Source organism: Ceratotherium simum, chromosome 28 (assembly GCF_057802395.1).
Source record: "Ceratotherium simum simum isolate JZ-2026a chromosome 28, ASM5780239v1, whole genome shotgun sequence".
Taxonomy (NCBI): Eukaryota; Metazoa; Chordata; class Mammalia; order Perissodactyla; family Rhinocerotidae; genus Ceratotherium; species Ceratotherium simum.
In genome coordinates this window covers 6,160,495-6,187,940 of record NC_141927.1, presented here as the reverse complement: position 1 = coordinate 6,187,940, position 27,446 = coordinate 6,160,495, and the positions used below count along the sequence as shown (strand labels likewise).

Here is a 27,446-nt window from a genome sequence, read left to right as displayed (position 1 = left end):
CATCAGCATTCCTTGGCTTGTAGATGCATCAACCTGCTCTCTGCCTTCCTGTTCATGTGGCGTTCTCTCTCTGTGTGTGTGCCTGTGTCCAAATTCCCCTTTTTATCAAGACACCAGTCATATTAGACTAGGGGCCTGCCCTACTCAGTATGACCTCATCTTGACTAATTACATCAGCAATGACCCTATTTCCAAATAAGGTTAGATTCCAAGGTACTGGGAGTTAGGAATTCAATGTGTGAATTTTTAGGGGACACAATTCAACCATAACAAAAGCTCTCAAAGAAAGGACAAATTTATAGGGCCAGCCCGGTGGCATACTAGTTTAGTGCGCACCCTCTGCTTCGTTGGCCCGGGTACACAGGTTCGGATCCCAGCCATGCACCAATGCACCGACGCACCGTTTGTCAAGCCATGCTGTGGTGGCATCCCATATAAAGTAGAGGAAGATGGCCACAGATGTTAGCCCAGGGCCAATCTTCCTCAGCAAAAACAAGAGGATTGGGATCGGATGTTAGCTCAGGGCTAATCTTCCCCATAAAAAAAAAAAAAAAAGAAAGCAATGACAAATTTATAAAAAGTTACCATGCTAATGACTATATCTTACAGATTTTATTTTATTTTCAGTCACTTGCAACATCTCATAGACACTAAGAAGTAACTTTTTACTGATCAGACTGGATCTTTATTTACTATTATTATCTATCTCTTAGAGCAGAAATTTAGAGGATGGACGCAATCTGCAATTTAACTTGATCTAAAAACCCAGATTGTTAATATTTATGCAACTTACGTAGTTGTTCTTTTTCATTATTTTCATATATTATTTAATATTAGTTAAGAGTACTTAACAAGGCTGACACTGAAAATAGGTCCTGGTGCTTCCAGCCCAGATCATTCTCTTGAGCTTTAGACCCACATACTCAGTAGGAAATCTCTATCTGGATGTTTCCTAACCAGTTAAAACTGAAGTTGTACAGAGGTGTACCCATTGCCTCCCTGCTTGGCTTCCCTCTCCTAGCTCTCCTGTATCACCATGCATCTGGCTAGCTCCCAGGCCAGGAGCTGGAGGATCATTCACGTTCGACTCTTTCCTCTCACTCCTTTTTCTAGTCTTCTTATGATTCTGTTGGTCATTCATTGGGCTTTTTGAATCTGTAGCTTGGTGTCTTTCATCATTTTGGGAAACTTTTCAGCTGTTATCTCTTCAAATAAATACCATATGCCCTGTTCACTCTCTCTCCTCTTTCTGGAATTCCAGTTAGACCTTCTCCCTCCATCCTTCAGTGTCTCACCTTCTTTCCTGGTCTCCACCTCCTTGTTTCTCCATGCCGTATTCTCAGATGACTCCTTTTAACATCTTTCAGCTCTGTGAGTCTCTCTTCGGATCTTCAGATGTGTCCAATCTTTTGTGAAACATGATCTTCAAATTACAAATTTCAATTATTGTATTTTTTATTTCTATAAGTTTTCTTTTCAAACCCACAAGGCTTTCTTCTTCTTTGGTTTTCTGTCCCCTTTAGGTATTTTCAAAATTTTATTTTATATCTTTAAGCATGGTAAGTGTTATGGGTTGAATTGTGTCCTCCAACAAGATACGTCCTAACCTCCACTACCTCAGAAGGCGACCTTATTTGGAAATAGAGCTGCTGCAGATGTAACTAGTTAAGATGGATCATAATGGAGTAGGGTGGGCCCCTAATCCAATATGACTGGTGTCCTTATAGGAAGAGGGACATGTAAGGACAAAGGGCACACGCAGGAGAATGCCACATGATGACAAAGGCAGAGAATGGGGTGATGCTTGTGCAAGCTAAAGAATGCCAAAGATTGCCCACAAACAACCAGAAGCTAGGAGGGGGCAAGGAAGGATTCCCCTACAGCTTTCAGAGGGAGCATGGCCCTGCCAACACCTTCATTTTGGACTTCTAGCTTCCAGTACTGTGAGACAATAAATTTCTGTTGTTGTGGGTTGCCCAGTTTGTGGTACTTTGCTATGGCAGCCTGAGAAAACTAATACAGTAAGGACAGTTATTTTATAAAATGTGGCTGATACCTTCCATATGTAAAGTTCTTGCCAGTCTGTTTTGGCTCTTTTTTCTTTCTGCTGACTTTTGCTAATGGTACTGTGTGTTCTTATATGCTCATTTATTTTTGTCTGTGAGTTGCTCATTTTCCTTGGGAAATTATCTGCAGGAATTTTTTGAGATCTATGATGAAGGTGCATTCTTTCAGAAAGGATTCACATTTGCCACAAAACTGGGGCATGGGGAGGGGTTAACAGCACCAGCCTAGAACCACTTTAAAAATTCACCATGGCTTGAGGTTTTTTCCAACCAGCTAATTTGCACTGTAAAACTAAAAAGGGTGAGCTTGTGGTTACAACCCTCTGGGATGGGTTTCCCCCTTTCTGATGTGCTTGACATAAGGCACATTTTCTTCCTTCTTCTGCAGAGGCCGGGGGTGCAACAGGTTTACTTCTGCCTCACCTGGACACACTGGGTGGAGTCCTCTGGGGCCCCAGCTTCCTGGAAGGAAGCGCCTCAGACTCTCCACCTTGTGGGCCTCTATCCCCTCTCCCTACCTGCTCAGGCCTTGAACGGGAGGTTCAGGTTTTCCAGATTTGCCAAAGGCCTTGAGGGCAAGACCTTAATATTCCACTTGGTTCACGCCTCCACTTAAATTTGGGCCTGATACTTTCTTATTGGCATTTTGTTGATGCTTTTAAAACAATTTTTAAATTATTTTACCCAGCATTTTTAGTTGTTTTAAGTGGAGGAGTCAGTCCCAATACCAAACCCATCCCATTACAGGAGTCCTCATAGCCAATCCACCTAGAAGTCCTATTGACTGTCCCTCTTAAATACTCCCAAGCCCTGGTTGACACCGGCCACCCTAATATCTGACCTGTTTGTCTTCAGGTCTCTCTCTAATCTTACTTTCTTCCACCCTCTCCCCCACACAGTACTCCAGGGGCCTTTCAAAATCAGATTAGGCCACTCTCTGTGGAAAGCACTCCCTTGGCTATGCAGTCCCTCAGGGTCAAGTCCACATGCCTGAAGGGGACTCTCCAGGAGCAGGTTCAGGATGGGATCTCCAGGTTTACCACCTCCCCTGCACTCTTTCCTCAATTACACAGTGAATTTCCCTTCAGTTCCACGGTTGCGTATTTACTGCACAAGTTTTTTCTCTGCCTGGAATGTAATCTCCTTCACTTTCGGTCTTTATTTTGGGGAAGGGATGAGAAGGTCCTTCTTAAATAAGTAAAACATTTGGATCTCATCAATCATTGAAAGTGTTCCTGGTGTTTACTCAGACATATCTCCACCCAGGAGCCTCCCCATGCCGGGCTCCTGCTCAGTAGCACCAGGATCACCAGGGAGGTTGTCACAGCACTGTCCCCGTGTGTCGGCATGTGGATCTACCTCTTTTTTTTTTTTTTTTTTTAATAATAGGCAAATTTGCTTTTGTTTAATTTTTTTTTTTGCAGAAGATTGGTCGTGAGCTAACATCTGTTGCCAATCTTCCTCCTTTTTTCCTTTTTTCTCCCCAAAGCCCCAGTAGATGGCTGTATGTCATAGTTGTACATCCTTCTAGTTGCTGTATGTGGGACGCGGCCTCAGCATGGCTTGATAAGCAGTGTGTAGGTTGATACCCAGGATCCAAACTGGGGAACCCAGGGCCGCTAAAGCAGAGCTGGTGAACCTAACCGCCACACCACCGGGCCGGCCCCAGGATCTACCTCTTTAGACTGTAGTACACTTGCTACGAGCAGGATCAGGTCTCTAAACTCACCCCTTACCGAGACAGACAGCACAGGCCTCTACTTTTTCTACCTCAGCCATAGTGTGGCCTAACTCATCGAGTAGTAGCCTGATCACCAGAGGATGCAGAAATAGCTTCTGGCTCTGTGTGTGCTAAACGAATTCTTAAAAATGTTTTTTACTGTGTGTGTGTGTGTGTGTGTGTGTGTGTGCTCCTAAGTAGGCATTTAACTTCTACATATGGTGTGGTGTTATTCTGCATTTAAACTATAATGAAAGCATTCCAAGTTGTACATTAGTTGCTATTGATTTGTGTCCTGAATTGCATATCATTTTTACCAATGACTTGAATAAAAAACAGGGATAGTTTTGCTTGTAACCTGGTATGAGACCAGTAGAGGGAGCAGGCGAGTGTTACAAGGGGGTTTGATATATGCGTTCTGGGAGAGGTACCATCTCTAGCAGGTTTTTGCTGTGCTTTGTTTTAATTTTTACTGTAATGAAGCGAGACTTCTGGACCTATAAATAAAAACGGTCACTGAGATATGCATCAGGATTTTGGGGAAAAGTAAATAATATTATTTTTCTCTAAATATTCTACTAGAATAGTTTTAGGGCTTTCAAAAACCATTGTCAAAATTTTTTTCTGGAGGGAAACAGATGCCAGGAACTAGGTACCTTAATACTGCTATAAATGTCCTTTCTTTACAGCCTTGGTACAATTTACTTCCTTTCCTTTTTTCTTTTGTATCAGTCTTTCTTTGAATTTAGACCCTTTCTCTGAAATGGAACATTTTGGGGGAAGTACAGTTTATTATTAATGGAATATCAAAGAAATTGCTTGAGAAACGGTTTAAGAGAAAAAGTGGAGTGTGTCCACATTAGATTATTAGAAAAAGCTTGAATCCTCAGCAGACAAACATACTTAGATTCACGAAGGAGCAATACGGGCAGGGAGTATTTTTATACCCTTGAATGCAAACATCACTTCCTTTTATGCATAACTATTTATTATACTTCTAATATAATTCTTCAAAAACTATACATCATTCCTCAAAAATGACTTTTTATACATGTTACTCCATAATCAAGCCTAATTTCCCACAGGAAGATTTTTTTATATCAAGTCAGTTGACAGATGGGAACGCCAAAAGGGGGTCATGTGCCCTTATTTTTTTTACTTGTTTGACCTAAGCAATTTTATTTATGTTAACCTATAACCAAGAGAGATAATATATCTTAATGTAAATAGCACACATGACATTTTTATCTGTCTTATTTTAAAAAGTTTCTCAATAATTAAGATAAAAACTTTATACATTTAGATTAAACAAAGATTAATTTAGATGGCATTAAGCCATTTTCAAAAGAAAATTCATTCGCAGAGAAATGTAGATAAATGGTTATGACAAAGAGGCTAGACACATTTTTCAGAAGCAATAGAGTTTGAATTCTTTACAACCTTGTTGAAATGAATTTAGGAAGATTTAATGTAAAATTATAACTCATAAGCCCACTTCAAAATCGCTAGTGAAATATCGTCCTAGCCAAAGGAAAGATTTTATTGACTTTACGTCGGTCATTTGTAAAACAGTAAACAGTGACATCAATCCACTGAAAGCAAATGTTTAGCATTTTTTTCTACAGGGAAAAAACAGGACACAGAATTACTGGCAAAAATATTATCAGGCTAATGCACTCATCTATTGTTTTAGAATTTCACCCTCTGCCTTTTTAAAGTTATGACTTGTATCTCGACCTTTTAGGCATTTTTTTTGATGGGAAGATAAAATATTCCATAAAAATATTAGAGAACAAAAATATTTAAAAATCAAACAGCATCCGAGATAACTTTTTGTAAACAGGAGAATTACATAAACTAAGATATTCCTAAAAATTCAGGGAATTCATGATGAAATCTTAAAAAAAAAAACCGCCGCTTGGATATTTCCCAAGTTTCTAGTAAACAAAAAGTCTTTTCTTCTAATGTCTTTAAGGTTACACATTATATACAGTGTGGCTTTGAAAAACAAACATTCTTTAGCAGATGCTGCTGGGTTCGTGGGAGTGCCAACTGTAAAGTCCTTTCTAAATGTCCTCAGATGGCACCTCACAGGAAATACTCGGATAAGCTAGAATGAGGAGGATTTAGTACCTTTTTAATTGAACTAACCTAAATAAGAAGGGCAACCACCTGAGAGGCCACGTGAATGTTATCAACTCTGATTCTTCCATCGATACTAACTTTAACACACAGTTCCTACGGTTCGCTGTCAGACAGAAGTTACACAGCTGCAAGGAAGATAATTGTCACAGATAAGGCTGATGCTATCGGGGCCTCTGTCCTTTAATGCGCTGCACTTACTCTGTCTGCTCCACGAATGAAAACAGCACTGGTAATGCAGGGGAAATGGCTGTTTCCCAGGAAAGGAAATTGACTGAAAACACATCTGGCAAAGGGCTCTTTCTCCTCCTTTGGCAGGCAGATACTTATTTTAACAAAATATACATTTCCTCACCTTCTACAAAGGTGAATTCTATGGGGCCGATGCCCCTTTCTAAGCGGACGACGTTGAATTTGTACTCTAAATATAACGGGCCAGCTATTTTATGTTAAATGCTTGATATATTTAATGCAACTAGGACAGGAAACGTGCTCAACTAGCCATCACACTTCATTTCAGAAACTGTTTATAATTTAAAAGGTACATCATACTCTTCCAGTTATCTACATTGGATGAAATCAAAGAGGCAAAGAGAGCAGAAAAAAAATGTTAAGGCCAGAAAATTGACAATGTAACTAGAATGTATGCATCAAGCTTAACTGACGCAGTTAGATAACATGGTGGGTTTCCAGAGAATCTATACTAAGCCAGTAGGTAGCTACTTGATTTTAAGTCTTCATTGCTGAATTGATTCGTGCACTTCTGATGGGACCTTCCCCGCTGACAGACGCCATAGGTCCAGGATACTGAAGAAGGTGCGTGGTGGCTCCGTTCGTGACCTGGCTGCTCCAGCTCAGGAAGACCAAAGGCCACACAAAGTCTTTGGTGGTGAAGTGGATTCTGTAGCTGGGTTTGTGCTGCACACAAGTGATGGCCAGTACGTGACAGCGATTCTCGATCCTCTCCAAAGAAGGTTGAGTTCTGCCGTCTTAAAATTGGGGTAAAAAATTACTGCTTTAAATTTTCCTTAAATTCATCACCATTAATGTAAAAAAAAAAAAGGCACAGACATGGGATTGGCTGATGGAATTCTTGTCATCTGCCCTCACTGAGCCTTGATTTCCATATCCATAATAGGGGCAAAACCTACCTTCCATGGATGTGCGTGTGTTCATATTTACACCGATTTTCCTTTTCTTCTGTCTTTACGGTAACTTTAAGGGGCTTTTCCTTTAGCACTTTTTTGAAGTCCCATGGCTGGGAATGATCTTTCACAGCATTCCAGGTTCAGGGTTTAATATGAGTTCAACATGATTAGTAGCTCCAGAGAGAGGTAACACCAAAGTTTTTACAAAAGGACTCCATTTGTGGTTCTTCAGGTTCAGTTCAGCATATATTAAAATGGAACAGAAATAGAGAAATAGAGATTTTCCATGTAGCTTATAAAGGAATCACCAGGGAGGGAGACTGCTTTCAGAAACCTGAATTTTTTTTTTTTTTGCCAGTTGTAGCTTCTTCTTTAGCTGTCATTGATTACTGCATACAATTTGGAAGAAAAGTAGTAAAACAACTTTCTTGAACTTTCTTGAGCAACAATTTTATGTCCAGTGAACTTTCTAATGGTTTTCCCTGTACACAGAACATTGAGTTGGATGTAAACATGTAGACTGATTTTATTTGGCCAATTTTAAAAAGGCTGGGGACAGGGAGGGAGGAGAGACGGACAAGATGTCTCCAGAGCCCCTCCTGGCTCCAGCGTGCCAGGCGCCCGAGAGTCCTGAGTGTGCCCGTCTGTCTGCAAATGGCCAAGAGTCCAAACAGGGTCCGCAGCTTCACTTCTTAGGTATTTCAGTACTGAGAGTTCCTCTTACACCAACACAGTGCTTTCCAAAAATTAAGGCCACGCTGGCCAAAGAAGCCTGCCCCAGTCACCATCTCCGAGGCCTGCAGGCAGCGATGACATGATGAATGGAGACTGTGCTGGGTGCTGGGTGATAGTGACTCGAGCAGGCATGAGACCCATCCACTCCAGAGGACCTGCCCAGATATGATGGAAAAAGACTCCAGCACAAAACACGCGATGAACGCAGGAGATCAATGTGCCTCTCAGGATGTCTCAGTACTTTCCACGTATTTTCCAATTAGGTATGGGCTTTTCAAAGAATGTATTTGCCACGTACACTTATTGGGATTTTAATAGTTCAGAAAGCAATGTCCCTTCTCTTCCCTGGGCCAGTTGGTCCCACTTCCAACTCATGATTTCTCCAACAATATAACTATCCAGTTAAATACTGAATATTGAACTGGCTCACAGGACAATAGCAGAAGTCACATGGGCCTTCTTGAAAATTCTATCTGGAGATCCATGGCTTGGGGGCTGCCCTGCTTTGCACTGATTTAATGATGGCATCCTCTTTTGGTTTCTGGCTTCCCGGGACACCATTCAAACAGAGCCAAATGTGTGAGGGAGTCTCACAGATGGCTCTGGATGACCGGGGGCCTCTGGAAGGCTGTGGTCAATCAGATTCCACGATCCAGATAGAAACAGATCTACATCCACAGGACCTACATTTCTGGAGGGAAGGGGAGGCCACAACCAACGGAAGGTCTTTTGGCTTCTCCCACACATTAAGGCTCTTGTTCAACAGGGTAAACTGAAGTCAAAGTTCTTTGTCATGCTGACTCCTTTCAGGGAATAGGTGGTCTTTCTGGTGCCACTGAACAGGAGTTACCTCCTCATGGCGAAGAATAAGGAGAACTTGAGACAGCTCTACAGAGAACAAACGGGAGCCTCCGAAATTTCAGCTGATGACATACAGCATGAGGGAGAAAACAAACATTGTTAACAAAATAAACAGCACCACGCACAGCTGTTCGGCAGAACCGTTAGAAAAAAGATATTGGTTGGGCAGGCAGGCGACTTTGGGGAAGGCTGTCATAATATTTCTCATTTTATGGCTTCATCTGCCTTTAGCTATCCTGTCAGCAAGTCATTGAAGAAAACTCAAGATTCTCTTGCAATATGAACAGTCCTGAGAACCACAGTCAAGCCTCACTCAGGAGCCAAGGATCTGGGGCATTTAGCCTCCAAGCCCCCAGGCTGGGGTGGTGGTCCTCACACAGAGGCCAGCTGTGTGGGGCTTACTAAAGGACTACAGCAGGCCTGTCTATAAGTGAGGGCAGGAGGGTGGACTGTCCGCACTTTCAGTCAGCCAGCCACAGGCAGAATCCCAGCCCCATCCTCCTTCATGTGACTACACGCCCAGATCTGCCTCCTTCTAGGGTCTCCTGCTGGCTCCCCCTCGTTGGCCGCGGTGGACTTGCAGATCTTCTCTGCGTTTCCTCCGTGACCAGTCATTGCAGCCTAGCGTACGCTCTGACTACAACAAATGTGCCGCCTTCTGCTTCTGGCGTGTGCTGCCTGTGGCTGGCCCTGCCCAGGGTGATGTTTGCTCCTCACTGGAGTCCGCTCTCCTAGCTCATCTTCCTCGTCTTGCATTTTAGATCCAGCTTCAAAGTGGCACTTTCTCTTTGGGCAAACGTTCCTGCCCCTTTCCTAAGTCCCTTTTCCCCGGCCTGGCTCATGCTTCTCAATTCTTTAAGAAGCCATGCCGTGATCCGAGGCATGGGAGAGGTCCTTGTTTACATTGGCTGTGCATTGAGAGTGGCCTCACCAACCACGTCACATCCCCCCGGCCGACTCTCCTAGTTCTAACTCAGGGGTCAGCAGATTACAGTCCATGGTGCGTTTTGAAAGGCTAAGAATGGTTTTTACGTTATTACATTTTTAAATGGTTGAAAAAAAATCCAGAGACAAATATGTCATGACATGTGACAATGACAAGAAATTCACATGTCAGTGCCCATGAAGAGAGCTTTGTTGGGACACAGCCAGGCTCCCTCCTTTGTGGATTGTCTGCAGGTGCTTTTACGCTACAACAGCAGAGTTAAGCAGTTGCAGCACAGACCGCAGGGCCTGCAAAGCCGAAAATATTTATTATCTGACCATTTACAGAAGAATTTTGCCCACCCCTGGTCGAACCAGAGCCTCCCCCCGACTCTCCGGTAACAATTTCCATTTAGGAGCCTATGAAGAGCTGCTCATTGCATGTTCTGAGCCTGAGTGGACGGATGCATAAGAGAGCATCCATGCCAATGCCTGCAGGACCGGCGCCCTGGAAGCAACACTGTCTTCCTTCTGTGTGTTCTCACAATTCCTCCTCTCATCACATCCTATTAGTTTACGGGTCTCTCTCCCTCACTCTGTTAGCTTCTTCAAGCCTGAAGCCCCCTCGTATTAATCTCTATTGTCAGTGTGCCACAGAGTGTCTGATACAAAACCGGCAGACGAGAAGTACTTGTGGTACATCCTCTTCCTGCAGCTTCTTTTTAAACACCCTATTTGCCTGGAAGGCAGAGGAATGACTTTTAAAACCCACAAATGCAATATTAATGCCTTATAATATGCTTTTTCAAACTGGGAATAAACTTAGAAGAAAAAGTTTGTGCCCTATGCTACCGCATCACATTCAATCAGAGAATAACCCAGTTATAATACTTGATGGTGGAACAATTGATTTCCACTTAATGGAAAGTACCGAAAAAGAAAGGAATCTAATATTCTTAAGTAACATTTACTATTCTGCATCATTTTAATCCTAGAGGCGCTACAAAGAAAGAATCATCTCATTTTACGAGTGGGGAAACTGAGGCTTGGAAAAGTCAAGCGTTTACTTCAGGGCTCAGTGAACCAGGTTCTAACACAGGTCTGATGGTCAAGCCTATATGCTTTCCTGTATAGTTCATAGTCTCAATGGGTGTATTTTCTTTAGTTTGTTCCTTTAGCAGAAACCACGCACCAGAATCATGGTGGGATCAAATACCCTCTTCTATGTGACTCTTCCAGAGCATGAGTTGTAGCTTCCCTGTGCAACAGAACCCTCGGGTAGTCTGGTGAAGTCCATGAACCCCTTCTCAGAAAACGACATGGTGCTGCTTTATTCAGATATTAACCAACAGGATCTAGAGATGGATCTAATAACAATGTAGTGCTGAGTGCAAGTGATAGCTTGAGATATCATACAAAACAACCATGATTCCTATTGATGAGAAAGCCACAGATACTGACCACTGTTGTTTGTGACCTATTCACAGTTAAAGGAAAGGCTATATTTCAGTGAGTGCTTGGTGAAAAATAAAGACATATTATTTCCCGTCGAAGTTCATGGACCCCAGGAATTCTGTCCGTGGACCTCTAGTTAAGAACCCTGGGCTTTAGTGATAACCTAGGAGCCAGCCTAGGTTAATTGGGAATTTTGTGTGTGTGTGTGAGGAAGATTGGCCCTGAGCTAACATCTGCGGCAATCTTCCTCCACTTTTCATATGTGGGATGCTGCCACAGTGTGGCTTGACGAACAGTGTGTAGGTCCACCCCTGGGATTTGAACCCGCAAACCCTGGGCTGCCAAAGTGAAGTGCGTGAACCTAACCACTATGCCACCGGGCCAGCCCCTTGGAAGGATGTTTTTAAAGGTCTAATTAGGTCTCTGGAAAACACATTCCAGGAACACAGAACTCACTATAGCAATTCCACATCCACCCGAGAATTAAAATTATAATTCTGCAATCCTCTAAAAGCTGATCTTATATGATAGAGAGTGACACTGGCTTTCATGGGTAGACGAGGTCTACCAGGTCAGTGTGACAGAAATGCTACCACTGCCTGGGAAGAACAAATCCTGTGCACTGAGATACAAACAGACCACGGCAAAGGCTCCAAGTTTCTTCCCCGTGTACCCTCTGGCTAGTGAGTTAGCATGTTGTTAACCTCTGAAGTGTTAAATTTTAGTTATTAAAGGAAGCAACCTGGAGGATTTACAGAGCCATAGAACTGAAATAGAAAAATCTTGGGAGTTAAGGCAATTCCTGAATTTTACAGATGAGGACATTAGAGCTTAATTAAAAAGAAGTGCTTTGCCTGAGTCCAACACCCAACAGGTCTGATTTAATAGATCCTGGATAATATGTTACAAAATGATGGGATTTGAGCAAATCTTGATCTAATAAAGGAGAATTTATGAGCTCCTCTCTCAACATCCTCTTATTTAAGTTCTAATTTCTCTATTTACTGTAATTTAACAGACCATTAATTAGTCCAGTCTATTTTAAGTTTATTTTGAATATTGAAAGATTCGATGTCACAGCTCAGAAACTGAGCTTCCTAACATGATTTAATAAAGCAAGACCTTCCTACCCAACTGCTTTAAAATGAAAATTTTGTATACTTAGCTAATAGTTCAAAAAGCAAGTAATACCAATGAAACTATTTTCCCTATGAAAAAGCAAAGAGTTTACAAGAGCAAGACTTCTTCCTCTTTTGTTTGTAATAACAAAAATAAACCAAAGTCCTGACATATTTGTAGTATTTTTATTCCTAAAGGGAAAAACAGGAACTTTCATTGTACTTTAAAGTTAAAGTTATCACCCCAGATATTTTACCAGCTTAGCACTGTGAAATCAGTTTCAGACACAGGAGACCCACTGCTCTCTCTAGGAAATGCTCAATTAGGGTGGTGCCTCCGAAATACCCAGGGGTCCTGTAACTGATCAGATTTTCCCAGAGGGTTTCTGCAGCATCTAGTCCTGGTTGGACAGCACACATCACGCTCGGATTTTTCCTGTTGCCTGGCTAGTGACCCCCCTACAGGAAGATAACGGACAAGCCAGGAGGGCGGGGCAGCTCGTTACACATGTCTGGCTGCTCTTATCAACTTATCATATAAGGAAAGGAAAGTGATTGATTTGGATCCTGACACCACAGAATCTGGGGGAAGAGAAACAAAGAAGCATTAACGCTGATCCGTACAGCGAACACAGCCCTCACAAGTGAGCGGGGTTCCTCTGCCTGCTGCAATCTGACAGTTCACTGCAGGATCGGAGAGAAGACAGCATCAAAAGCCACGTTTGCGGCTAGAAAAGGAGGCGAGAGAAGACTTTCATTGATGGACCTTAAGCCATGGCAGCATAGCTCTGTGTCTGAGAGGGCAGCTTAGGACTCGGGAGTCTATGTGCCTTGAAGTTTGCTAAGCTGGTGGCTTGTTACCAAAAGAAAGAAAGAATGTGGCAGATTGTTTTCTTTACTTTGAGCTGTGATCTTGTCTTAGCCGCAGCCTATAACAACTTTCGGAAAAGCATGGACAGCATAGGGAAGAGACAGTATCAGGTTCAGCACGGTTCCTGCAGCTACACTTTTCTCCTGCCAGAGACAGACAACTGCCGCTCTCCCTCCAGCTCCTACGTGCCGAACGCTGTGCAGAGGGACGCACCACTAGACTATGACGACTCTGTGCAGAGACTACAAGTGCTGGAGAACATCATGGAAAACAACACTCAGTGGCTAATGAAGGTAGGAAAAAATCAGTTCTACCCGGTGAACAGTCGAAGCTATTAAGATGGGCTCTGTTGTAATAACCAAAAAGGGGGGGGGGCTTAAAGTAGGAGAGAGATGCATGCCTTTGAATGAATTATCATTTCTTTTATTCTATCCCAGGGTGTAAAGCAGTCGTGGATGAAAAGTGTAAAGGGTTATGTGAAAAGAATGCCAGAATCAATAGAGAAAAGTCTCTAAGGTCAGGAATCTTTATGAATAAAGCAGAGGAAGTGCGCTTCTCTGTACAACGTGTAGGCTGTTTTGTTTGTTTAAGGAGTTTAGACGCAGTAACACCCATTACCAGGGATGTTATAAACTGGTCGCAGGCATGTGAGGGAAGCTGTAAGCAGCAGCGGCGCCCACAGCCAGGAAAAACGTGACAATCATGTTAATTACTGATACATAACGGATGGAGTAAAGTGCTTTCCCAATTTCCTGAATTTATTTACTAAAATAGATTGTGACTCTTGGTAAATGAGAGGAAATTAAATAAAGCAGACCTTATGTTTCTCATATTCTGAGGGCTTTACCCCAGAGGGTTTGTCATCTGTAAACGGGGGTAGGTCTTCCAAGTGTCTGAGGGGACTGGTCACTGCAGCCCCCTTCAGCGCCAGCGGCCGGCTGTGGAGGTCACCCCACGTGGGACGAGTGCGCACGGCCAGTTTTGCTGCCGTTATGTCGTGACCAGATGGTCATGTTCTCGGGGCTAAGATCATTCCACTGCTTCACACGCTTTTTATAGAGAGTTTAACCAAAATAGGATATTGAAAGCTCAGTTTTCCTTTCACATGTAAACCTGAGAGCTGTTTATACCAAACCCAAAATCACCCTGGAATTCTTCTTGATATGGGCTATATATATCCTAAAGGAGTTTTAAACAAATTGCATAAATGGTATAATCATTAAATATTATAATGACGCTACATCACAATGCTTACATGGTAGAGAATGTGACTATTTGAAGACAGATAGGAACTTTAGCAAGCTGGCTTGCCTCATTCAAGACTTTGCCCCAGAAAAGTATAATTATGTTCTCAGTCTTTCATTTCACCATCAACTTTCTGTTAGGACATTTTACTTTAATCTCAGAATAGATCTTGGCTCCTAATCTGTGTTTCTCATTAGCTCTCCTACCCTCAGAGAGGAAACGGCTAAGTTATTACTTGAGTCCTGAGCCTAAATGAATGAACGCTCTCAGACTGCATTCACTTCCACAAGAGGGGTCGCTTCAAATCAAAGAACAGACAACAACAAAAACGTATCAGAAAGACTCGCTGTAGTAATATAAAAATTAGTAATATCTTTAAAGGCACTACCCCTTCCGGGCAAATTCTCCAATAAGCTTCTGCTTTTTCCTAAGAAGGTCCATGTGGTGTGCTCTTTTTAAATGTTCTAAAATTCATAGATGTGCAAATAATAATGTTAACCTTAAAAAGTACGCAGCAACACAAGTTCAAATATTTGGAAGACAAACTGTGTTCCAAGTATCTGCTCGCTCTGACTTCTCATTTCTTTTTAAACCGTCACGCTCCTGTTGAATAACCTCCCTACATCTCACTGTGGTGCGGCTAACGCCAGGGCCCCAGCCACGGTGAGAGATGAAAGACACATTGTACGTAGTAAACACTCTAATCTGCCCGCCTGGTAAGTTGTCTCTTAAAATAAACAGGCCAGAAACATAAAAGAATGTTTTGCCAAATGCAGGATTGCCAAATTGTATTTCCTTATTGAAGCCTCCACGTTAGGGGTACCTGAAACTCCATAAGTAAAGCTCATATTTCTTTCTTAGATAAACAAACTTCTTCTCCTGGATCTTTGACATACTGTTTAAAGAAGGAAAAGGACAAGGAATTCTATATGAGGGGGCCAACATTTTTTCCTTTCCAGGTTCAATTAGTAAATATTTGAAGAGTAGCACAATGGTATTTCTAAATTCTTTCTTTAGCTCTCTAGCTAAATATCACCAACAATGACCTAATGTTGATCATTGCATTGGCTCAGCACCTGTCCTCCTGGCCCATCTCAGCGATATGCACCTGACAAAGTCTGTCCTCTCATTTGGTTTACAGGCTTCTGGATCGGGAATGAAAGCAAAAAGGCAAATATGAAATCCGCCTAAAGTGATTAAATGTAACCTCTCTGCTTGTTTCTTACTTCTGTGTTTTCCCACCTGTGATAATAAACACTGCTTTTCTCATAAAGGAGAAAATAATACATAATAGGATGATAGATAAGCCACAGGATTAAAGGATCACCATCACAACATAACACCTACTGAAAGATTATCACAGAAAGAAAAGGCACAATTCTGTGTTTTTCATTGTTTTACATATTTCCTTTTCTTTAGGGCTGTTTGTTATTTTATGTTTCCATATTTCCTTTCTCTCCCTGATCAACACTAAAAATAAGAGCGAGAGAAAGAGAAATAGAGAGAAAAAAAAACCATTATGATTTTAAGAGAACTTGTCAAGAAGGAAAATAAGATCAAGTTTCTGGTTAATTCCAGGGTAGATGAATAGCATTTCAATTCTGAGTGGTTAGCGTCGCCTAAGGAGCGTGGACTGAGGGAGCTGTTTTGCACATCATCAAAAGATACCACACTACCCCTTTAATCTGCCAGGCAGAGGAAGTGTCAGGCTTCTGAATGAGTGCAGTGGAATATGAATGGAACAATACCGGGAAGGCTCACTTTCTGCTTAGTGGTTAAACAAGGATAAGATAAATCCATGATAGCTAGCACACCAAACACACCCCATGACCTACAAAAGCACTATATGTCACATTCTCTTGCTAATCCTGCATCTAGTCTAAACCTCTGCCCCAGTGATAGTAAACACACTTCATAAAAACTGACAAATAACTTAGCAAAATGGATTGTGTCTTGCTAGGAGACCAAATGTATTTTTTTTTCCGATAAGAGGAAACAGGGAAAGGAAATAATTATTTCACACTGATGAATACCTTAAATTTATAAACAACTGCAGAGTCTATTGTGCTTTAAAACAGAGTGTTTTGAAAAATAAAGCTAATGCCTATTAAATTGATGTAAACATTTCCTCGGTCATCTTACTTTTTTGTGGAATGACAGAAGTACAGGCTGGGAACTGTAAATCTGAACTGAGATCCTTTTCTTTCTTTGAAACTGTGAATAATATATCCTTTTAATAAGGTAGACCTACTATTCATCCGTCGATGTATAGGGAACAATGCAGTTTTGCTTCTAAAAACAAAATTGCTGCCAATGGGAAAAACTGGTGGGGAGAGGCTCTGCGCAACTCAGACCACCGGCCCCTCCCTACCCCGTCAGGGATTTTGTGTGTGTGTGTGTATGTGTGCGCGCACGTGTGCGTGTTTTATCCTGTGTGGTTGCAAAACACTCCTTAGCTGTATTTCCAGACAAACCAACAAACCAGAGCTCGGTTCATTAAAGGAAAGAAAGAAAATCCCGCCATACCCATAGCCAATGGTCTATGCAGCACTGGAGCAGAACCACCATTCCTGTATTGCATCTGTTGTATCTTGAATCATGAAACACGATCGTGTTCAGTATCGGAAGCGAATTTTGTGCATTCAGATAAGCTGATTAAAACCTCTGTTTAAGATCACAGGAAAGTGATTACCATTGTTATTTAATTATATATTAAGATAGTGGGATGAAGAGATGATTCAAGTTTCACTATGGTAGGGGAAGAACAACATAATTGAGATGGGAAAAGGCAATTATCATATCATGTTTACTATACATGTTATGCAAGATATTCAAGATATATTGTACAATATGTGATTACTATACATATTTAAAAATATAATGTTTACTATGTATACAATATATAATATATATTATAGTATACATATAATGTTTGCTTTCCATGGTCAAGTAGCCTCTGCTTATTAAACAGGGATGTCTGACACATTGGATTAACCATGTAGGTATCATACTGTGGGGAGATGATCATTTGCCAACTAGGAAATAGACTTGAGCATACAACTTCTATAACATCTAACTTCTCGTTTAGACACTAGATAATCCATATACTCTTCATACTGAAATTTGAAAATTGGTTGAATTTAATCAATATTTTTTTTATAGTCTACAAACAGGTTGTAATCCAAAAGTTTGTCTGTAAGCCAGTTATTGTATATGGAACTTGAAAAGGATAATGACCTTGTAAATGGTGATGAGATGCTCAGGCTGGCACACAGTGTTTATTTTAATCCATAAAATAATAGAAATTTTGTATATTTGTAATTGAAAACAACAGTTCCAGTCAATCTTACCACCACATGGATAACTTAAAAAACAAAACAAAAATATTACGAAAGTAATATATGGGCAATGTATAAAAAAGTCAAACCATTAAAACAGTAGAAAATAGGAAGTAAATTCTCCTTCCCTCTAATCTTCAGTCCCTTTCTTTGAGATGAGCATTCAGAGATTTATACTAGCCCTTTATTGTGACAAATTTAATATCAAAATGAATGAATTTTCTTCTTCTTAAAACATGTACTGTGGCATTATACCATGATCAGAAACTTGTTTTGGCTCACAAACGACAAAAGATTTTATTTAGGGAAAAAGAGCAAAATTTGGAAGATGAGGTAAAGGAGAATAGGGATTAAAGAGGTGCGTGTGCATGCGTGTGTGTGTGTGTGTGTGTGTGTGTGTGTGTGTATGAGAGATAAATAGAAAAAGAGGGCCGGCCCCGTGGCTTAGCGGTTAAGTGCGCACGCTCCGCTGCTGGCGGCCTGGGTTCGGATCCCGGGCGCGCACCGACGCACCGCTTGTCCGGCCATGCTGAGGCCGTGTCCCACATACAGCAACTAGAAGGATGTGCAACTATGACATACAACTATCTACTGGGGCTTTGGGGGAAAAATAAATAAATAAAATTAAAAAAAAAAAGAAAAAGGGGGGGAGGAAGGGAGAGAGGAAGGGAGGGAGGGGGGAGGAAGAGAGAGAGAGGAGACTACCTATGATGGAATCAAGACAAGGAGAAGGGGCAGTACATGGCATGACTATTTTGACAGAAAAGAGGTGGTTTATATTGTTCCATATTCTGGCCCCCCAAGCAACACCTAGACAGCTTTGTGGATTTCCTGAGTCGAGATCAAGAGGGTACATGCAATGAATCATGGACATGTACAGAGTGTTTCCAAATCAGGTGCTCATAATTTGCAGAATGGCTATATTACTTAATGATAATGACAACTCAGCGAACTATTCTCTCTCTCTCATAATAAATATATAAGTATATATACCTATAAAATATAATTTATATTTTTTATTAAAAATAAAATAAGAAGTGAGTCATATATATATATATATATATATATATATATTCTCTTTTCACTATATCCTTCTTTGACTTGAAGGAAGCTGACGATAAGATTTTTCTCCTAGATTATTCTAGAATTATTCTGATACAAAGACAGCCACTCAACTTTCCAGCCACATTTTTATCACTGAGTAATCGTAGTAATATAACAACAGGGGACAGAAGTCTAGTAGCCCTGAATAACTTTATAGCACTTTCCATACCTTACCTCATTTGTCCTCAAAATATCTCTAGAACACAGGCATGGCAGATATAATCCCATCTGTTTTTTAATCACTTATAAACATGGTCAGGATAATATCAATGTGCTTTTCAGTTTAGAAGTCTTGTCTGGATTACATAGAGAGGAAAACAAAGGTGGAAGTGCACACATATCCCCTCCTCTGACAAAAAGCAGAATTTTCCATGGGGCTGGGAAGACTGCAGAAGATTGTTGCGAGAAGTGAGAATGAATATGAACACAGTGTTATTTCTTAGTCCGTTAACATAAACGAGTGAATACCATTCTACCCCTTCCACCCTTTCTGGGGGTTTTCCTGTTCAGGGCAGGAATCATTCAAGTTCATTTATCTGTTCAACAAATATTTACGGAAGGCCCACGTGTGTCCAGGCAGTGTTCTAGGTGCCCGGGGTCAGTCAGTGAGGCGAGCACGACGACTAAGGGTCTCGCCCTGGTGGGGACACACTAAATTATACCACCACATTCTCGGCAGAACATGTGTCAGGACGTGGTAAGCGCTGCAGAAAACAATGAGTGAATGAAAGCAGAAAGAAAAGCCAGGAAAGGAGCTCGGGAGTGTAGGCCACTGGGGGTGGAGGGGAGCCATGATAAATAGCTTGATCACTACGTTGAAGCCTCTTTTATAAAAGGAAAGTAAATTGAAACTACTTCTGAATGGTCATTTTTCCTGATTACCAAAATAATACGTGGTTATTGTAGAAAAGAGGGCATAGAAAGAATGCACAAAAAATAAATATTATGTATAATTCTATCATTCTGAAATAACCATCCTTAATATTTGGTGTATATATATGCCTATATATGTGTGATTATTTTTAAAGCATGTATATACTGTAGTATTATATACCCTTATCTAATACCTTTATCTAATATCAGATACTTATCTGATAACTTATTGTTTTTATTAAAAATAAAAAAGGAGGTGGGTCTGAGAGGTTAAGTAACTCGGTTGACATCCCAAGTCAGCAATGGAAGCAATTCCTACCACCTGTGAGTCCTGTCTTAAGACAAGTACAGGACGTTCCAGGGCATTCCTGAGCACTGGAGTAGCAGAGCACCTCAGCAGTCTTGGCATATGATGGCTACTGTGTGGACAGCCTCATCATCAAATACTTACGGGAAGATATGCAACCCTTTCTATGTGGGGATGGTGCAAAGCTGCTAAGTAAAAAAAAAGCAATGGGGAATATCTTGTGTGCAAAGTAATTACATGAAATTCCACTTTGTAGCTCAGAAGAGTAAAAACAAATTATATGATAACTAAGAGAAAGCATATGTTGAGATTCTAACAAACCATACATACAGTAACCCTTTTCTGGAATTTTACTGAGGGTGACATCCTGAATTTCACAGCACCACCTGAAGGTCCAGGCAAATAAAATTCAGTCCCAGGAAAGCAATGTGTGACCTGCCCTGTCCTCTGTGTGATTTTAAAAATGACTAGAGTGTATCTCCCATCCAGCATCCTACAGATAGGTACAGCCCAAGCTGCCTTGTCGTGAGCATGTTATTAATGGTTAATAGGAGAAAAACATGTAAAACTCAACGATTTGATGGAATCAAAACCAGCAAAAAGAATTTCATAGATAACGTTTTAGAATAAAACTTTCAACAATTTATTGAAATTAAAATGACTGTTTTATATATAGTTTGAAAATAAAGGGATGAACTCTCCTCCACCACCTAACTGTGAGTCAGGTGTGCTGGCTGTCTGTCTTTAAATTAATATTTGATTAGATATTTCCCCATGAAATTGCCTTTCTTTCTTATCCTAATCTTGGCATGCACCAGCTGACTACAGATGTGAAACCTATTAAACTCTCCCAAGAAGTGGGTCTAATCCTTTTACCATCAGCACCTCTTCAACCAGCTAAAGCCATTATCTTCGCAATTCAAGTAGAACCTAATCAAAACCTCTGTGAGATCCGCTTCTGGGGGTGCCTGGGTCGCTAATTACTTGGCTCCAAAATCAGCCTCAGTCCTCCCTTTGTGCAACCTTTCACAGGTCTGTGAATTGCTTTCGGAATCTTTACATTAACCTGACAACACTACAAAGTATCCAATATTTAGTATTTCAAAAACCAACAATCAACCAAACGAAGTATATACGTTAAGAATATAACCTGCCATTTTTTAGTATGTAATTTTACATTTTTTCGTGGACAATGATGATCTTTAAGGGAAGAGATATTAAGATACAGAGGTCTTGGGAAATATATTATTTTATTGTGTTGACACAGTTTCCTAGAGAATGCATTGTTGTATGCATGCTGGATATTCATAATAGTTATTGGTCTTTTCTCTGGTCTTTTAGGTAGAGAATATTAATAAAGTCTTAAAAGGAGGCAAGCATTTAATCTCTCCATTTCTGAACTGTGTCACATTCCGTCTAGACCATACAATACTTGCTCACATGTTAACGGTCTTTCTTGATCTGAGGGGAGCTATTCTACCAGAGTGACTTAATCTGGTGACAAAACCTACCACCTACATCTCCCTGTCTTAAGATGAGGACTCAGTATTCCAGGATGTACATTAGCATCTTCATTGACTGTTCTAGCAAATTCCAGGGGTGAGAGTTAAACCTGGACTGTGAGTTAGCCTCTGTATGTCACTAACTAACATTCAGTATTGGGCTGAACATGCTCCCCACTGGCGATTTGTACTTTGGCTGCCAAAAGTACATCTTGGTAGTTAGGTTCAACAGCAAAAGGAAAAAAATGTGTCATGAAATTGTCTAATTTCATGAATCCACAGCAAGGAGGCCATACTTTTTGGTATAACCTGCTGAATCATGTGTGACGTTACAAGGGCAGTTAGTGTGACAGTCTCTCTGTTCCAAGATGTGGTGAGAGAGAACTGGGACCTGCCCATTTCCCTCTGTCTGAGGAGCTTCTGAGACCCTCAAGACTTATATCCTGAAGGAAAAAAGAAGAGCTGAAAAAAACTGAGGCCATTTCAGGGGTTTCATTTCTGGCCCAAGCCAGCCCCAGGAATTTAGCCAAACTAGAGCAAAGGGAACTATGTGTTCACGTTTTCCCGAATTTGGAATAAAGGCATTTTATACCAAAAGAAGAGGTATCTTGGACACAACTGATGAGATTCAAAGAAATCTAAATATAAAATAAACCATGTTTGCACATGAAGTCAATGCTATTACCATTAGACAAGCATGCCTTCGAAATTGTTTTCCTGGGTTTCAGTGTCTGCTTGTTTAACTACGTAAGCATTGAGAGAGCTGGCTAGGTTAACTAGCGCAATCTGAAGCTACAGAATAAAAGTTTTTTATTTCATGTGGTCCTCTTTATATGTAGTAAATCACTCTTTTTTTAAAAGATAATTTTTTTAGAGCAGTTTTATGTTCATAGTAAAATTGAGTGGAAGGTACAGAGATTTCCCATATACCGCCCCCTCCCCGCGCACAGCCTCCCTCTTTATCAGCGACCCCCACCAGTTTGGCACATTTGTTACAACTGATGAACCTACACTGACACATCATTATCACCCAGAGCCCATAGTTTACATTAGGGTTCACTCTGGGTGTTGTACACTCTATGGATTTGTTTGGACAAATGTATGACATAGCCACAATTACAGTATCACACAGAGTATTTTCACTGCCTAAAAGCCCGCTGTGCTCAACCTATTCATCCTTCTCTCCCGCTGAACCCCTGGCAAGCACCGATCTTTTCACTGTGTCCATAGTTTTGTCTTTTCCAGAATGTCATATAGTTGGAATCATACAGTATGTAGCCTTTTCAAATTGCCTTCTTTCACTTAGTGACTTTTTTTTTGCATGATTAACTGTACATTTGTTTAGTGATCTTTGCCTTATTCAACTAAGTTAACTGGTTAAAATCTCCACTGTGTACCTTCAGAAACAAGGTTTTCTTACCTACAGAGGGGACCTCAGGGGATTATTAGGTGTTTCAAATAAGATGATGAAGGCAAAAGTGCATTGGAAACTGTAAGATGTTACACCATCGCAGGGGCTGTCATTACAATTAATTTTAGTAAAATACCAGAAACAGACTTATCAAGATCTGTACTATATCTCACATGAAAGATTATAATTCCACTTACTCTTATCAGGTTAAATGATCTGAGTTTAGACCTCTAAGTTATACACCTCAAAGCACATCTTTGTAAGATAATGAGCTTCCTTTCGAAATGGAAAAGGACAATTTTAAGTGCGCATATAAAATGTCTTTATTTATATCACATGGTTGAGTGCCTCTCTCTAGAAACACCTGCTCTAAAATTGCCCCTGCCACCTTCTCCTAAACCACCCCACCTGTGCTCCATCATGCTCACAGGTGACGTTGTGAGCCCATTAAAAGAGTCAGCCTGTATCGTTAAATTTATTTTTTATCACTTCAGCTTTCAGTAAGCTATAAGCGATGCTACTTTTCTGTATGTTCTGTTTTTATAGAAGAAGGCAGGAACCAAATGAATATTAGAGGGAAGCCCCAAACTACCTTCCTAGCAGGCATTCTCGGGTTAACTAGTCAACCCGCACATCTTGGTAGAAAAGATTCAAAATTCCTAAGAGGATCATTTCCTCCAGGCTCCTGAAAGCATTTTCTCTACCATTAGATTTGTGGAATCCACAGATATCATCAATTCTTGGTTATTTGCTGGATAATTATAAACATTAGTCTGAAGATAACTGAAGTACTCCTCTGAGTTTTATTGACTACTATCTAGTCTTTGGAATCTTGAAAAATTATTACATACAGATGTAGCTTAAAACTTCCCGAAGCAAGCTGTATTTAATGGGAAATTCTGTTGTAAAAATGCTGCTAGAGAGAAGATACTTTGCTGAATAATACAAAATAATCAAATTCCGACCACAATATAATTATCTATGCTTAACATTTGGTGTATGTGTATAGAATTCCTTATTATTTTTAGCTACTAAGGAATAGATTCTTAAATTTCCTAAAAAAAATAAATTTATCCAGTTTTAACTTTTCAGTGTTAATAACAGGAATTCCTGACCATAACTGGTTTTAACTTAACTGTAACAGTGAAATGCTCTTAAAAGTAGTGATGGCTGGGATAATTATGCTACAAGTTAAAGAACTTGTAGAGATTAATCAGAACACCATCTCCTCAAAAAAAAAATTGGTCATTTTGTGATGTGTGATTAATTGTCCATATTTTCAAATATGGTTTCCTTCTGGGTTATAAGAAACACAATAAATCCAGATGTGCTTTTTCCTCTAATTGGACAATGTTTAATACATATAATTTATTTCTTGTTACCTGATTAGCCTGCTCCATGCCATGAAGATTTTACGGCTGCAATATACAGAATTAACTGGTACTGTGCCACTTTTCCTTCCCCTTCATCACCCCAAAATACCACTACCATTAAAATAAATGGTCTCTGGATGAGAAAGAAAAAGAGGATGAAAATATTTGATGAATGAACAACTCTCTCTTCTCAATGGGGACTCTTTCTCTATCCATTTCAGTTTTAAATGACTCAGAATCCTCAGTCAGCAGTACAGGTCAGCCACAGCAGCCATGGAGGTAACTAGCAGCCCTCAATCACCTCTTCAAAAACAAGGGGGCTTTCAGCTCATTACTGGGATGCCAGCATCCCTCGCTTTTTTGTTTAAAAAGTCTGGGGATTTCTTGCAACAAGGACACTGTTCATATGACAGCAGTCCCTAGGGGTCAAAACAGAGAAAGGCACTTTCTCCCCTTTGGCACTATGTAGTCGTTACTGTAAAGTGTCAGAGGTGACAATGCTGCTGGTCATCATCATGATAGCAGCTGGCATTTGCTAGGTGCATACAACATGGTGACATCGTCACATATAATTTGATGACAGCCCATTTAAGGCAGATGCTCTCTTCTTCCCTTACAGATGAAGAAACTCAAGCTCAGAGTGGTATCAGATGGTCAAGTTGGCAAAACTATGATCAAGTTTCTTTATTTCAGACCTTCATACAGTAGCACAGATTTTCAAAAGAGTTAAATAAAACTCCGCAGATCTTTCTGTGGGGGTCAGGAGAGCTAACAGGCTTGACTGCGGTCCCCAACCCCTGCCATTCTGACACTACATGCAATGGTCACACCCAAGCACGCCCACCACCATGAGGAAGAACAAATAGGGAAATATGGAAACCGCGAGAAGACCAGTTTGCGGGGATACTATTGTTTCCATCCTACCCCTGGGGGAATGGTGACAAGTGTTGAGATGGTAAGTGATTTGCTAGGTTCCCGAGATACTAGGCTGCAGAGCAGGGATTTAAACCCAGGGATGTCTTATTTCAAAGCCCTGCAGTCACTGGCAGTGTTCCATTTCCTCCCAAGCTTTGCTTTTTCCCTCTCATGACTGGAACAGAGAGAGAGAAGCAGAACAATACAAGCCATGTGATTTAAACCTCCCACACGACGTCGACGTTGGTTAAGCGTAAGTGGCAGCTGCAGCGCTTTGGCATCATGAGACACACGTGCATCATCACAGCAAGACGGCACCCAGTGACATCTGGAGACAGTGACACATACTTTGCTATGTTTTCAGAGATAGGGATTCACGAATAAGCAAGCGCAAGTGGTACAACCGAAAGGTAACTCTTCCAAATACAGCACTGGAGGAATAAGGGATGGGCAAAATAAGCCTTGCCGAGCAGGAAATTATTCCGTTCACACATACACCTCTGCTGCCCCAAACATGTGGCTGGACCAGGTCAGCCCTCGCCTTTTCATTTATTCAGACTGCTGCCTTGGACATGCCTCAGACTCTGTGCTGTGCTGTCCCTGTTTTATGGAATCTAGCACTTGTTTTGGAGGTATAATAATAGAATAAAATTAACAAATCTTCGGTGTATAACTTGATGAATTTTTACATATATATACAGCTGTGTAATGACTATCCAGCTCACTTTTGAGATTTCCAGCACTGCAGATGGCTCGCTCATGCCCCCTCTCACTCAGTATCCCTGCCTCTCAAGACTAGCCTCTATTCTACCATAGGTTAATTTTGCTAAGTTTTGTCATTTTGTATAACTGGAACAATACAGTACATATTCTTTTGGGGTCTGTTTTATTATTTCTGTGATTCATCCACGTTTCGTGTGTATTAAAATGTGTCCTTTTCCATTACTGTGTAGTATCTCATTGTATGAGTAAGACACGATTTATGTCCCCATTGTACCACTGTAGATGGATGTTTGTGCTCTTTTATGGAAGTCAATGCTTCTTAATTGGACAAATACATGTGTTGTTTTCCTTGTACTGTTATCTTTGGAATCTATACAGTTGGATTGACTTAAAGCTGCCTTGAATGATTTCCAAGACTAATCTGCCTTATAATGAAATCCACTCTTCATAAAATATGTTGAAGAGTGGTCTTGGTGTTTATTCCTGAGGTTCCCAGAAAGAACTTTTGAGGAATGCTTTAAGTACTGGTCAAACATAATATAATCCCACTAAGGTTACCACCAGAAGTTAACAGGGAGATATTGATATAAGTACAACAGATGCCTAAGGAAAGAAGGAGCAGTATACACATTCAATGGAAAAGAAAGTGCGGGGATGAAACATATGCCCGGCTGGTACCCATCCACCAGTGGTACCCATCCACACTCCCTCTGGACTTTCCAATCTTCACCTCTCCCTGACAACACCTTCATTTTCCAGCATCATCAAGAGATGGTTACTACACACAACAATTTTCCAGATTAGAGTCTGCTTCTGGGAGCAACAGGATTTTTCCTTTTTCAAATCTTTCTATCATGCTTCTACTTGTATGACTTAGCGTCATTATTATGAAAATCTGTTAGGTGTACTTTCTGTACCATGGCTCACATAAGCGCCTCTCTCAATGTGGGTTGGCCTGATCTTGCTTCTTGAGCAGTTACTGGGACCACTGAGATGCACAGCAAAGGGGCCATGAAAACCCAAGAGCTGCTTCTCTGAGGTTGGCCAGAGAAGAGCTTGTGGCCACTGGGAATAAAGATTAAGATGAGGATTCACATCCCATTCATGTCAGATAAATTCTGAGTTTATCACTGTCATTTTCAGGAAATTTCCTAGGTTAGCATAGACTTTTTCCCCAAAGACACCAACACCCTGGGAGAATAATGGTTTAAGAGTTCAGAAACAATTAGCACTGTTAGGTCTACCCCACCACCTGAAAAATGCTGGGATGCAGGACAGGCCTTTTGGATAAAACCTTCACTTATGTTCTAACTTTGGCCTCCTTAAGCCAAAGTACTCCTAAAGTCACTCCAGAAGAGGGCCAAGATTCCAGTGGAACCAACCACTCATAATTTGAATCCCAAGGAGCAGCCAAAACTCCAGTGTAGGTCTTTCCACTGAAGGGATTCAATAAAGATGTTAAGCCACAAAGTTTAAGCTGGCATTGAGACCACTTTAATTTGAAACCAGATTTCTACAATTGAGGGAAGCTTTCAAGAATTCACTACCACTGATAAAATTAAACTGGCTTGTAGGAGTCAAGACCAAATCATAGCACTGACCACAGTGATTTTTG

The 27,446-nt window shown here is 40.8% G+C and overlaps 2 protein-coding genes across 9 annotated transcripts in view; one reads left to right on the top strand and one right to left on the bottom strand.

The window, feature by feature from the left end:
* MCPH1 (microcephalin 1) overlaps positions 1 to 27,446 on the bottom strand; it is a 246,496-nt gene that overhangs the window by 58,591 nt on the left and 160,459 nt on the right. The window contains exon 13 of one of the 8 annotated variants that reach the window (XM_087418294.1): positions 8,639 to 8,734. The exons of the other annotated variants lie outside the window; for them this stretch is intronic. Within the exon in view, the coding sequence (XP_087274420.1) occupies positions 8,666 to 8,734 (69 nt within the window). The 3' untranslated portion in view covers positions 8,639 to 8,665. Of the gene's footprint in view, positions 1 to 8,638; positions 8,735 to 27,446 lie in introns of those variants that run through there. 8 annotated transcript variants of the gene reach the window in all.
* Positions 12,765 to 27,446, top strand: part of ANGPT2 (angiopoietin 2) — a 53,488-nt gene continuing 38,806 nt past the window's right edge. The window contains exon 1 of the mRNA XM_004440581.3: positions 12,765 to 13,333. Within this exon, the coding sequence (XP_004440638.1) occupies positions 13,046 to 13,333 (288 nt within the window). The 5' untranslated portion in view covers positions 12,765 to 13,045. The remainder of the gene's footprint in view (positions 13,334 to 27,446) is intronic.